The 13,633-nt window shown below is 38.7% G+C and overlaps 2 protein-coding genes across 2 annotated transcripts; both read left to right on the forward strand.

The window, feature by feature from the left end:
* The first annotated feature begins 174 nt into the window (after positions 1-174).
* Positions 175-3,257, forward strand: LOC108717658 (nucleoplasmin-like protein ANO39). Its single transcript, XM_041564206.1, has 5 exons — positions 175-429; positions 1,319-1,504; positions 1,681-1,758; positions 2,233-2,313; positions 2,511-3,257. Exons 1-5 carry the CDS (start codon positions 382-384, stop codon positions 3,174-3,176), a joined length of 1,059 nt encoding a protein of 352 aa, XP_041420140.1. The 5' UTR covers positions 175-381; the 3' UTR covers positions 3,177-3,257.
* A 4,242-nt stretch (positions 3,258-7,499) lies between these two features.
* Positions 7,500-9,920, forward strand: LOC108706346. The gene is made up of 4 exons (XM_041564205.1): positions 7,500-8,209; positions 8,386-8,463; positions 8,938-9,018; positions 9,216-9,920. Exons 1-4 carry the CDS (start codon positions 7,925-7,927, stop codon positions 9,846-9,848), a joined length of 1,077 nt encoding a protein of 358 aa, XP_041420139.1. The 5' UTR covers positions 7,500-7,924; the 3' UTR covers positions 9,849-9,920.
* The last annotated feature ends 3,713 nt before the right edge of the window (positions 9,921-13,633 follow it).

Below are 13,633 nucleotides of genomic sequence, written 5' to 3' on the forward strand. Positions count from 1 at the left end.
ATTTCCTTTTTCTCTGTAATAATACAACAGTAACTTGTACTTGATCCCAACTAAGATATAATCATTAATCAATCATTATTAGAAGTGAAACCTATTGGGTTTAATTAATGTGTCTAGTAAACTAGAAAATCCAAATTACGGAAAGATCCCTTATCCGGAAAACCTCAGGTCCCGAGCATTCTGGATAATTTATTATACAATGATTTTCATTTTCCTTATACTGAGTGTATACTTACTGTATCTCTAAGCACAAGCCCCTCCCCCCACAGATCTGATGTCACATGACCATGGTTATTATGACATCATAATGGTGCTGCTGACACAAGCTGATATAAGAGCTGCTCACAGCTGGGACTGTCAGATTAGTGACTGCATGCGACCATGAAGTCACTAGTTATCACCCTGCTGATATTCAGTGGATTTTTAAACGTAAGTTCTATTTTTTTTAACTTTCACCTTCACCTTCACTTTATTGTTTCTTATAATGTGTTATTGTATTTTTTTAGCATCTTATTTGATTATTGATAGATTTAAAGATTTACTTTCTGGGTACATCAGTCTAATCCCTCAAATATGAATCCCATATCGATACAGGAGTTTATTTGGATCTAACTTGACTGATGTACAGTAACACAAAGTAATGCAAAATAGGTAATGATAACATGACACAGATAAAAAATAAATAACTTCATCTTATTAAATATATATATTGGGGGCTTTCTAATGCCCATTAACAGTTGTTCCATATTTCCCCTACACTTTATATTACAGTTCCCCTTATTTGGGCAGCTATGCACAATTTATCTCTTTCTAAGCACCTAACTTGGCCTGTGGCATTCAATGTCATATGACAATATTGTTGTCAATAGTTGCCATGGGTGTGAGTGATGACATCACAATGGCGATGACATCACAATGGTTGCCATGGTTGTGAGTGATGACATCACAATGGTGCCCCTGACAAAAGCTTATATAAACCCTACTCACAGCTGGGATTGTCAGATTAGTGACTGCATGCGACCATGAAATCACTAATCATCACCCTGCTGATTTTTACTGGAATTTTAAGAGTAAATTATATTTATTGGTACTGGGGAGATATATATGGGCTTTGGATCGGAGCCGTAATGGTTTCCTGTTATTTAGTTCTATTCATGTTAATGGGTTCATATAAGGGAATTGTATCTGAGCCATTGTAGGTTCCTGTTATTAGTGTTATATGTTAATGTACCAGTGTCCTATGGGTTTGCTGAGCGGTTTTTATGCAATGTACATCACTCTGTCCCAGACATCTGATCCATGCACTTTTCTCTTACAGGAAAACTATATCAAACAAGATTACAAGGAATATTTTCATATAGAAGTTAAAGACTACAATGTATACAGTCCAGTTTGCCCTGTGACAGTTGAAAGTGACAGTTATGTAGAGACCAGCAATGCCCTGTTTGTACAGGAGAAACTCAAGCCCATTGCTCTACTGATCCCAGAAGATATAAAATGTGATGTAAGTTGGTATTTGACTTTAACTCAAATGTTTATTTCTGTGTTAGTTCTATACATTGACGAGAATAGAAAGTTAACATGGTGCAATTGACACTATATGGGGCAGATTGTTATGGGATATAATAATATGTTATCTTGTGTTTTACTGAGTGAGTAACTGATGATCTCCTATTGCAGGGCTTGCTGTGTCCCATTCCTCCCATAGAGAGAGAGCTCAAGAGACCAGATCTAGATCTGAGCAATGTCACCATTTGGGTAAGATGAAATCATTAACCAACAATATCTTGTACTGAGATAAAATTATTAGGATGGGTTTAATTGTTTGACCCAGGGTCCAACTGGGCCAGCGGGACACCAGGAAAAAACCTGACGGGCCCCGGCTATTTTGGCCCCCGCTGGCCCAGACCCACTCCCTGTACCTGCTCTCCTTACCTCCCTCCCAGACCCCGGTCATCACTGACATGCAGGAGAAAGGGGTCGTGGGGGAGGGGGTTGTGGCGGTTGGGCTTTGTGGCTAGGGGGCCCGGGGGATGGTGTTTGGGCCCCCAGGTCTGACGCTGGTTTGACCAATTACTTTCCTTATGCCCAGCAATCAGACTGAAGTATAACTGACCCCTATGTCTGACCTAATTGTGTTCATGAAACCCCATGATGCCTGACTGACTGATTTTACTGCCATCACTGATTTAGTGTCCAACTGTCTGACTAACTGATATGTGTCTGTTGTAGGATTTCCAGAGCGTTGTACCATATCTCCAGCTCCTCATGACTCCTACTAACAATAAATCTGGTATCAAGGAAGAACTTATGGTAAGCTGCAATAGATGATATTTAGAGACTGCCCAGGGAAATACATGATAAATAGAAAACAATTCATTATCTAAGCCATGCTGCTTATCTGTATTTTACTCTGTAATCAAACAATATAATATATTAATACTATAAAGTGAACATTATTAGGGAAATAATGCTCTTTGTGATGAGTTTCTTTCTCTTCTTTCACATAGGGCTTATTGTCACCAAAAAATTTAGTCATTCTGCTGGACCTTTTGTGTCTCTATTGGTACCACAAAAAGAGCTCGAAAAAGAAGAAAGAAGCTGTCTCTGCTGAGACAGAGAGCAAAGCGGAAACAAGTCTCATTATAAACCACCAAAGTGATGAAGAAAATGAGAATGAGGAAGAACCAAGTCTCATTATAAACCACCAAAGTGATGAAGAAAATGAGAATGAGAAAGAACCAAGTCTCATTATAAACCACGAAAGTGATGAAGAAAATGAGTATGAGGAAGAACCAAGTCTCATTATAAACCACGAAAGTGATGACGAAAACGAGGAAGAACCAAGTGATGAAGAAAATGAGGATGAGGAAGAACCAAGTGATGAAGAAAATGAGGATGAGGAAGAACCAAGTGATGAAGAAAATGAGGATGAGGAAGTAGAACATATAAGAGAAAGCACAATGAGTGGGCCTAGCGACTGTACTTATTTCTTCCCATATGAGCACCAAGAATCAAAGTCCAAAAAGAAACGTTTCGGCTTTAATGTGAGAAAGAGTTTCTGTCCCTCTCCAAATAAAACCAGGAAAAATGAAACTAGTTACGGAAAAGAGAGGAAGAAATTCAGCCGACTCTTCCTAAACTTTATCCGCCAAAGCTTCCAAAGAGACACGTGAAGAGGAGACATGTTTTACAATCCTTATGCTGAGAACATTCATTTATTAACAGAAAGGAGCTCTGCAAAGATGAAAAGGAGAATGGAGCCCTAAACAGAAGGGCAAACGTTTTAGAATTTCTTAATTATTTTAAAATTCTAAATATAATATTATAATAATATATTTTTATATATAATATATATATTTTTTATATGCAAAATTGTAATATATATATTTTTAATAAAATGTTAAGTATACAGATTCAGACTTGTCTCTTTTGTTTCTTCTCTGAGATGTTAATGCTGGAGAATGGCTGGTAGGGAAGCGGATATGGGTTTCATTCTGAAATTGAACTAAAGGACAGTTGGTGACATTTGTTTATCTTCCTATTGGGTAACAGGCTAAACAAGGGTTGGCAGGGTACTAAACTAGTAAGGACAAGGCCAGACGTGGCGTTTTTACGTTGCGTTTTTAAAAAAGCTCAGTCGGGTATAAATACGCCACTGAAACCACACGCATTTTTCATGTGTTTTTCAGCACATAGGTTTCTTTTCCCAACATGCATTTCTCATTGTTCTCGTTCCCAATAATTCTGCTGTCTGGAAAATAGAAAATAGAAAAACTATTTACATGCAAAAAGGAGCAGGAATGGTCGTCAACCTAATTACGTCAAAGGCTGTAAAACATATATCTGCCGATAATTTGGACACCATATTTAAAATAAGCAGCATATTTACGTAAAGTTGCGTCAAACTTGCAGATAGTGATAATTTGAAAACAGATCCGCACACACTCAATTGAATGCAGTTGGGGAAGATGCCCCTTTTTATTATTCCACCAGTAATTCAGAATTAGAATTAGAATTACTGGTGGCAAAATAAAAGGGGCATCTTCCCCGACTGCATTCAACTGAGTGTGTGCGGATCTGTTTTTGAATTATTGCTGTTGCTAGGGGACCCAGCCGGGTCTACAGATGACCAGCACCACCATTGCAGTTAAAGTGAAGTACAAGTGTGCGGCAGAATTCCTTCACATGCAGATCCCATAGAGTCTATTGATTTGGTAGTTACTTGATGTATTGGCGTTTCTGCTAAAAAATGCCAATACTGGCGTCCAGTGGCAAATGTCAGCTTGCAAGCGCCCTGTGAGAATTGCCATAGTGCGGTTTCCATTAGTTTCAGTGGTATTGCATGTGTATTTACGCCAGTCAGAGCTTTTTTTAAAAACGCAAAGTAAAAACGCCACATCTAGTCTGGTCCTAAGTTATCTTATTTGGTATCACACACAGGAGGTCAAAGGACTGCAGCCAGGAGTAAAACTTTAAACGTTTATTAGAACATCCATAAAAAGATCATAGGGGCAGATTTATCAAGGGTCGAACTTCAAATTGAAAAAAACTTTGAAATTTGAAGTCAAAGTTTTTTTTGGGTCAAATATGTCAGTTTTCGATCAAATAGGTCCATATTCAGCCAAATTCGAAATCGAAGGAGTAGCACATACGATCGAATTCGATTCAACGTTTTTCCCAAAAAAACTTTTATTTTTCAAAGTGCACCAATTGACTCCAAATAGGTTCTAGGAGGTTTTACTCCTGGCTACAATTACCAAATAAGATGACTTACTAGAGGGATCCACCTTAAGCTACGGACTCCTGCACCTGCACCTGGGTCAAAGGATTCTATGGGTAAGAGGTAGTGGTGGGTGAATAAATTCTCCAGATAGAAATTTGCAGCGAATTTCCGCGTTTCACAGCAAGTGAATTGATTTGCAAAACTGTGGCGACAATTCGCAGACGACAAATCCACCGCGTCAGTCCAAATTATTTGCCGCAGATAGACTTTAATGTATTTAGACCAAATAGTCGCACATAGAAAAGTTGATGCTCGCGTCAAAATTGACGTGCGTAAAAATTATTTTGATGCCCATTGAACAATGTGTTTCAAAAAATTGTCACCATTTCGCAAATTTTGCTGTAAATTCGCAAATTTTTCGGCAAACCGAAACTGCACAGATTCGCCCATCACTAGTAAGCGGCTTTTGTTTTTGAGTTAACCAGATGCTGCTGATTGAACACAGGAGCAGTGTCTGGGCTGAATGCACCTGAACGAGCTGTGAGCTGATTTATTACCTGTACAAAGCAGACTTTTCTGAAGTGGGAACCTCTGTTTAAAATAATGTTGACGTTGAAACTTTAAGTGTTCGAACCATACGAATCGAAGGAATAACGCATTCGATCAAATTCTATTTGAAGTTTTTACCAAAAAAAAAACTTTGAAGTCACTCCAAATAAGTTCTAGGAGGTCCCCCATAGGCTAAAACAGCAATTCGGCAGGTTTAAGATGGCGAATGGTCGAAGTTGAATTTTTAAAGAGACAGTACATGATAAATTTTAATATTCACATTTTTTTCAAATTCGAATCGAAATTGGAATATTCCCTAGTTGAAGTAAACAAAAAATAGCTCAAAATTAAAAAAAAAATTCAAAATTCACTTCAACCTTTGATAAATCTGCCCCTTAAAGTCACACCTATTTATAGTGACACTCACACTAACTTACAGTCAGTCCCGAGTCACAAGCACAAATATAAACACAAGCACTCACTCATACATCAGAACAGGCTTGCACAAACATCACTCGTTCATGCTCACTCACTCTAGCATACTCACACACATCAGCCTCCATTAAAACTGGTTTCCAGTACTCACATAAAGAAGATGAGTAGGACACACAAAGAGCAAATCCTAGAGGGCTGGATGTGTATCATTAACTATATTAGGAATTATATAGGGGGACATATAAATAAATACGTTACGCTCCATGCTATCAGCTGTAAGCCATTATACTGCAACCTATATTATTAGCTTTGCCCCTTTAGGGTAAGGGCACACACTAAGATTCGGGGACATCGCCTCTTCTTCGGGCGACTAATCTCCCCCAAAATCCTGCCCGCCGGCGGGATGGCACTTCATTTTCCAAAGTTTCCTCGTGCCATCCCGCTGGCAAATAAGATTCTAGCCGGCGGGAAGGCTTTTTCGGAAGATCAATAGCCCAAAGAAGAGGCGACTAAATCTCCCCAAATCTTAGCGAGTGGCCTTGTACATTTCCCTATATTAGACATATCCACTTACTTATATTCTATGGCTGATATTATTTGCTAGGGGCTGAACTCTTTCAATGTTCACCCTGATGTGATCTCATTATTATTACAGTTAAAATATTGACTTTATAGTGGATGCATTGGATAGTTTCAAGAAAGATACCAATTAAGAAAACACAATAATGGGTCATTTCTGTTTGTTTTTACTGGGATAAATGGACACACATTGTATGTAGCCAATATGGCTTTCTCTAATGTTCTGTCTTATTAAATGTATATTTATTTGTATGATATAATGTGTGCTGCATATCAAAGAGCTGAGTTTGCAACTAAAATACAGATATCGGATCTGTTATCCGGAAACCCATTATCCACAAAGCTCAGAATTATGGAAGGGCTGTCTCCAATAGGCTCCATTTTATCCAATTAATACAGATTTTTAAAAATGATTTCCTTTTTCTCTGTAATAATACAACAGTAACTTGTACTTGATCCCAAATAAGATATAATCAATCATTATTAGAAGTGAAACCTATTGGCTTTAATTGATGTGTCTTGAAGACTAGAAAATCCAAATTACGGAAGATCCCTTATCCGGAAAACCCCAGGTCCCAAACATTCTGGATAATTTATTATACAATGATTTTCATTTTCCTTATACTGAGTGTATACTTACTGTATCTCTAAGCACAAGCCCCTCCCCCCACAGATCTGATGTCACATGACCATGGTTATTATGACATCATAATGGTGCTGCTGACACAAGCTGATATAAGAGCTGCTCACAGCTGGGACTGTCAGATTAGTGACTGCATGCGACCATGAAGTCACTAGTTATCACCCTGCTGATATTCAGTGGATTTTTAAACGTAAGTTCTAGTTTTCTAACTTTTAACCTGTTATTGTTTCTTAGAATGTGTTCTTGTGGTTTTTTTTAGTGTCTTATTTGATTATTGATAGATTTAAAGATTTAATTTCTGGGTACATCAGTCTAATCCCTCAAATATGAATCCCATATCGATACAGGAGTTTATTTGGATCTAACTTGACTGATGTACAGTATCACAAAGTAATGCAAAATAGGTAATGATAACATGACACAGATAAAAAATAACTAACAACTTCATCTTATGAAATATATATATTAGGGGCTTTCTAATGCCCATTAACAGTTGTTCCATATTTCCCCTACACTTTATATTACAGTTCCCCTTATTTGGGCAGCTATGCACAATTTATCTCTTTCTAAGCACCCCCCATAAAATCTATCTTGGCTTGTGGCATTCAATGTCTTATGACAATATTGTTGTCAATAGTTGCCATGGGTGTGAGTGATGACATCACAATGGCGATGACATCACAATGGTTGCCATGGGTGTGAGTGATGACATCACAATGGTGCCCCTGACAAAAGTTTATATAAACCCTACTCATAGCTGGGATTGTCAGATTAGTGACTGCATGCGACCATGAAATCACTAATCATCACCCTGCTGATTTTTACTGGAATTTTAAGAGTAAATTATATTTATTTGTACTGGGGAGATAAATATGGGCTTTGGATCGGAGCCGTAATGGTTTCCTGTTATTATATTTAGTTCTATTCATGTTAATGGGTTCATATAAGGGAATTGTATCTGAGCCATTGTAGGTTCCTGTTATTAGTGTTATATGTTAATGTACCAGTGTCCTATGGGTTTGCTGAGCGGTTTTTATGCAATGTACATCACTCTGTCCCAGACATCTGATCCATGCACTTTTCTCTTACAGGAAAACTATATCAAACAAGATTACAAGGAATATTTTCATATAGAAGTTAAAGACTACGCTGTATACAGTCCAGTTTGCCCTGTGACAGTTGAAAGTGACAGTTATGTAGAGACCAGCAATGCCCTGTTTGTACAGGAGAAACTCAAGCCCATTGCTCTACTGATCCCAGAAGATATAAAATGTGATGTAAGTTGGTATTTGACTTTAACTCAAATGTTTATTTCTGTGTTAGTTCTATACATTGACGAGAATAGAAAGTTAACATGGTGCAATTGACACTATATGGGGCAGATTGTTATGGGATATAATAATATGTTATCTTGTGTTTTACTGAGTGAGTAACTGATGATCTCCTATTGCAGGGCTTGCTGTGTCCCATTCCTCCCATAGAGAGAGAGCTCAAGAGACCAGATCTAGATCTGAGCAATGTCACCATTTGGGTAAGATGAAATCATTAACCAACAATATCTTGTACTGAGATAAAATGATTAGGATGGGATTAATTGTTTGACCCAGGGTCCAACTGGGCCAGCGGGACACCAGGAAAAAACCTGACGGGCCCCGGCTATTTTGGCCCCCGCTGGCCCAGACCCACTCCCTGAACCTGCTCTCCTTACCTCCCTCCCAGACCCCGGTCATCACTGACACGCAGGAGAAAGGGGTCGTGGGGGAGGGGGTTGTGGCGGTTGGGCTTTGTGGCTAGGGGGCCCGGGGGATGGTGTTTGGGCCCCCAGGTCTGACGCTGGTTTGACCAATTACTTTCCTTATGCCCAGCAATCAGACTGAAGTATAACTGACCCCTATGTCTGACCTAATTGTTTTCATGAAACCCCATGATGCCTGACTGACTGATTTTACTGCCATCACTGATTTAGTGTCCAACTGTCTGACTAACTGATATGTGTCTGTTGTAGGATTTCCAGAGCGTTGTACCATATCTCCAGCTCCTCATGACTCCTACTAACAATAAATCTGGTATCAAGGAAGAACTTATGGTAAGCTGCAATAGATGATATTTAGAGACTGCCCAGGGAAATAGATGATTAATAGAAAACAATTCATTATCTAAGCCATGCTGCTTATCTGTATTTTACTCTGTAATCAAACAATATAATATATTAATACTATAAAGTGAACATTATTAGGGAAATAATGCTCTTTGTGATGAGTTTCTCTCTCTTCTTTCACATAGGGCTTATTGTCACCCAAAAATTTAGTCATTCTGCTGGACCTTTTGTGTCTCTATTGGTACCACAAAAAGAGCTCGAAAAAGAAGAAAGAAGCTGTCTCTGCTGAGACAGAGAGCAAAGCGGAACCAAATCTCATTATAAACCACCAAAGTGATGAAGAAAATGAGGATGAGGAAGAACCAAGTCTCATTATAAACCACCAAAGTGATGACGAAAATGAGGATGAGGAAGAACCAAGTCTCATTATAAACCACCAAAGTGATGACGAAAATGAGGATGAGGAAGAACCAAGTCTCATTATAAACCACCAAAGTGATGACGAAAATGAGGAAGAAACAAGTGATGAAGAAAATGAGGATGAGGAAGAACCAAGTGATGAAGAAAATGAGGATGAGGAAGTAGAACATATAAGAGAAAGCACAATGAGTGGGCCTAGCGACTGTACTTATTTCTTCCCATATGAGCACCAAGAATCAAAGTCCAAAAAGAAACGTTTCGGCTTTAATGTGAGAAAGAGTTTCTGTCACTCTCCAAATAAAACCAGGAAAAATGAAACTAGTTACGGAAAAGAGAGGAAGAAATTCAGCCGACTCTTCCTAAACTTTATCCGCCAAAGCTTCCAAAGAGACACGTGAAGAGGAGACATGTTTTACAATCCTTATGCTGAGAACATTCATTTATTAACAGAAAGGAGCTCTGCAAAGAAGAAAAGGAGAAACGTTTTAGAATTTCTTAATTATTTTAAAATTCTAAATATAAAATTGTAATATTATATTTTTATATATAATATATATATTTTTTATATGCAAAATTGTAATATATTTTTTTTTTAATAAAATGTAAAGTATACAGATTCAGACTTCTCTCTTTTGTTTCTTCTCTGAGATGTTTATGCTGGAGAATGGCTGGTAGGGAAGCGGATATGGGTTTCATTCTGAAATTGAACTAAAGGACAGTTGGTGACATTTGTTTATCTTCCTATTGGGTAACAGGCTAAACAAGAGTTGGCAGGGTACTAAACTAGTAAGGGCAAGGCCAGACGTGGCGTTTTTATGTTGCGTTTTTAATGATGATGATTTGGACGCCATATTTAAAATAAGCTGCGTATTTGTGTAAAGCGTGGTTTCAAACCTGCAGATAGCGATAATTTGAAAACAGATCCGCACACACTCAATTGAATGCAGTCGGGGAAGATGCCCCTTTTTATTATTCCACTAGTAGTTCAGAATTAGAATTGCCGGTGGCAAAATAAAAGGGGCATCTTCCCCAACTGCCTTCAACTGATTGTGTGCGGATCTGTTTTCAAATTCATGGGAAAAAAATTGTAAATGGGCCTCTTTTTGATCTTATTAATTATGAAATTAATTGATAAATTATGAAAAAAGCCCAATAAGAGAGTAGAATTAAAAGTGATAGGAGGTTGGAGAATGATATGGGTTGGAGAAGACAATAGCAATGCAGACAGACTTGTGTGGGAAAAAAACTTGATAAAATCAAAATTTTTTTCGGGTTTGTTGACGAAAACGCTGACTTTTTCGGATCTGGCGCCAGAAACTTCTGACTTTTTCCGATTTGATGCCTGGAAACCACAAAATCTTTAGATTATTGAATGAAACCCAGTGCAGATCAGGGGCAGATCAACGGGACATCTGCCATTGACTTCTACATGAACTCAGCAAGCTTGAGTTGGAGTACTTTTTTATTCAGACTTTTAACACCATGGAGGTTTAATAAATCTCGAAAATGTTTAGGTTTTTTTCCACAATAAAATGGTGCTTTTCCCCTTCAAAAGTCCGACCAGAGAAAACCAGACTTTATTAAATAACCCCCTTAAGGTATGAAGATCCAGATTATAGAAAGATCTGTTATACGGAAAGCCCCAGGTCCCGAGCATTCTGCATAACAGGTCCCATACCTGTGTAGGGAATTAGTGCAAAACCCTTGTACTTATCCCTTGTAAGCAGGGCTCAGACATAGAGCCAGTGTCTGTGTGCTGTAAGCCGTTACCTAGCAACCAGCTGTTCAGGGATCTCAGTGTAACAGGAAGTGACACAGCAGCTAGTGAGTGGCTGGCAGGAAGAGGAAGTCACAGAGACTGGCAAAAGAGAAAAGCCTGGCATAGAGAACCACATGGAGGTGGAGGCCCAGGAATCCAGTCTCTCCCAATACCACTGCGGAGTGGCTCAGGTGTGTCCCGTGTCATCAGGTAAGCGGCACACGTGGAGTGTAACACCGACAAAGAGGCGTCGAAAGGGTTACACCTTTATACTTTATTACCTCTTTATTTGCTACAAACAGCTTTGATCTGCAATAAATCACAATGTTGTACCATGGATAGTGCTGTGCCATATACTAGAGTATTGGAGAAGAGAATAGGCCAGAGTCAGTCGCATGAGAACATCAGGCACATTGAATAAAGGCTATGGAGAAATGGGCAATTACATAAGGAGATAAGTTCTTTTCATGGAACTGATTTTGGACTAATATAGGGCAGAAGGGAATTTAGTAAAAAGTCAGTAAAAGGTTCATTTGGTTTTATTTCTCATCCCATAATAAGTCACTGGTACTAAATACACTTTATGGCCAAGGTTGGGTTTTCTAGGATTGGTGCACAAAAAAATACATATCACTAAACACAAGCAGGTTGTTATTCCTTCGCTGTTTCCCATCTGCAAGATTCAAATCTCATTATTAGTTGGAAACCTTGCAACAAATATTTCTGAGTTTGCTTCAAAAGCCTCACTTTAAACCACTCATGTCGCGCATCCCCATTCATCTTCCCCCCCCAGGAAAGGCAACTGATTATAGAGCTCTGCAGGGGGGAGGGGAAACTACTTTACTTTTCGCATCTGGGGGGGACGCAGAGGTGATTAGAAGCTTCTCTCAGTACAATGATCAGTAAATGGCTCCTCACACAAGAAATAGAGGCACCTTCCCTGTCCCTCCACAAAGGCAGGAACATAGGATTCAATCAGCACTAACGGATAAAGAGATATCTCTTGCCTGGCATCCCTACTGCAACTCATCCGCAGGTAATGCACAGGCACATGGATACACTTAGTTATGGCAAAAATAATGGCCTGATATATAGGCATAGAGACAAGGGGAGGAGGAGGCTGTTCCTGCTGAATTGTGCTTAGTATAGGGAATACCTATACTGCCATAGTTTTATGGGATCTCTCTGTACAGACTATGAGCAAACTTAGGGGGCTGTTTCTGCTGAATTGTGCTTAGTACAGGGAATACCTATGCTGTCATAGTTTTATGGGATCTCTCTGTACAGACTATGAGCAAACTTAGGGGACTGTTCCTGCTGAATTGTGCTTAGTACAGGAAATACCTATGCTGCCATAGTTTTATGGGATCTCTCTGTACAGACTATGAGCAAACTTAGGGGACTGTTCCTGCTGAATTGTGCTTAGAACAGGGAATACCTATGCTGCCATAGTTTTATGGGATCTCTCTGTACAGACTATGAGCAAACTTAGGGGACTGTTCTTGCTGAATTGTGCTTAGTACAGGAGAATACCTACCTGGGCATAGTTTGATATCTATCTGTACTGGCTAAGAGCAAATTTGCAGTTGTTGAGCACCTAAGGCAGTTTAATTGTTGCTTCTGCCGTCTAACTCCCTCTTCCTCACATACACTATATTACCCCTCATATACCTGTATCATAATTCCTTGTTCCTCCATCTCTGTCTTCCAGCTTCCTCTTCCATATTATCATCATCCTTTAGGTAAACATGTACAAGTATGGGAACTGATATCCAGAATGCTCAGGTTTTCCGGATAACGGATCTTTCCGTAATTTGTCTCTTAAGTCTACGAGAAAATCATGTAATCATTAAATAAACCCAATAGTATTATTTTTCTTTCAATAAGTATTAATTATATCTTAGTTTGGATCAAGTACAAGGTACTGTTTTCTTATTACAAAAAAGAGGGTAATCATTTTTTACATTTTGGATTATATGGATAAAATGGAGTCTATGGCAGATGGCCCTTTGGAGCTTTCTGGATAACGGGTTTCCGGATAACAAATCACATACATGTATTTTATTTTCTAAATAGTTCAAATACTATTGCTCCTTCTGAAGGTCTTGCAAGGGTCCTAAATATTCTTTTGACTTACTTCTTCCCTTCTAGTCTCTTTACATTCAATCAATTAAACTCATATCTAAATCCTCTAGTTCATCTTTACTCTTCTCTACCATTTGTAATTTCTACCATTTATTTGCCATGTCCACAACTTCTATAGTCTCTCCTCAATCATCTAAAAATATTCTAGTACCTCCTCACTATTTTCTCTAGCTTGTGTTACTCTTGCTCGCTCTCACTTAGGGGGTTATTTATTAAAGTATTAAAGGTTGTAGTTCATTACAAGAGAAATGGAGGAGGTGGCCCATACCGATAGGAGTG

The sequence above is a fragment of the Xenopus laevis genome, chromosome 5S (assembly GCF_017654675.1).
Source record: "Xenopus laevis strain J_2021 chromosome 5S, Xenopus_laevis_v10.1, whole genome shotgun sequence".
NCBI classification, from domain to species: domain Eukaryota; kingdom Metazoa; phylum Chordata; class Amphibia; order Anura; family Pipidae; genus Xenopus; species Xenopus laevis.

Coding starts and splice junctions, on each gene's coding strand:
- LOC108717658 (XM_041564206.1), top strand. CDS start 382: ATGAAGTCACTAGTTATCACCCTGCTGATATTCAGTGGATTTTTAAAC. Junction 1,759..2,232: donor TGAGCAATGTCACCATTTGG/GTAAGATGAAAT, acceptor TGTCTGTTGTAG/GATTTCCAGAGCGTTGTACC. Junction 2,314..2,510: donor GTATCAAGGAAGAACTTATG/GTAAGCTGCAAT, acceptor TCTTTCACATAG/GGCTTATTGTCACCAAAAAA.
- LOC108706346 (XM_041564205.1), top strand. CDS start 7,925: ATGTTAATGTACCAGTGTCCTATGGGTTTGCTGAGCGGTTTTTATGCA. Junction 8,210..8,385: donor CAGAAGATATAAAATGTGAT/GTAAGTTGGTAT, acceptor CTCCTATTGCAG/GGCTTGCTGTGTCCCATTCC. Junction 9,019..9,215: donor GTATCAAGGAAGAACTTATG/GTAAGCTGCAAT, acceptor TCTTTCACATAG/GGCTTATTGTCACCCAAAAA.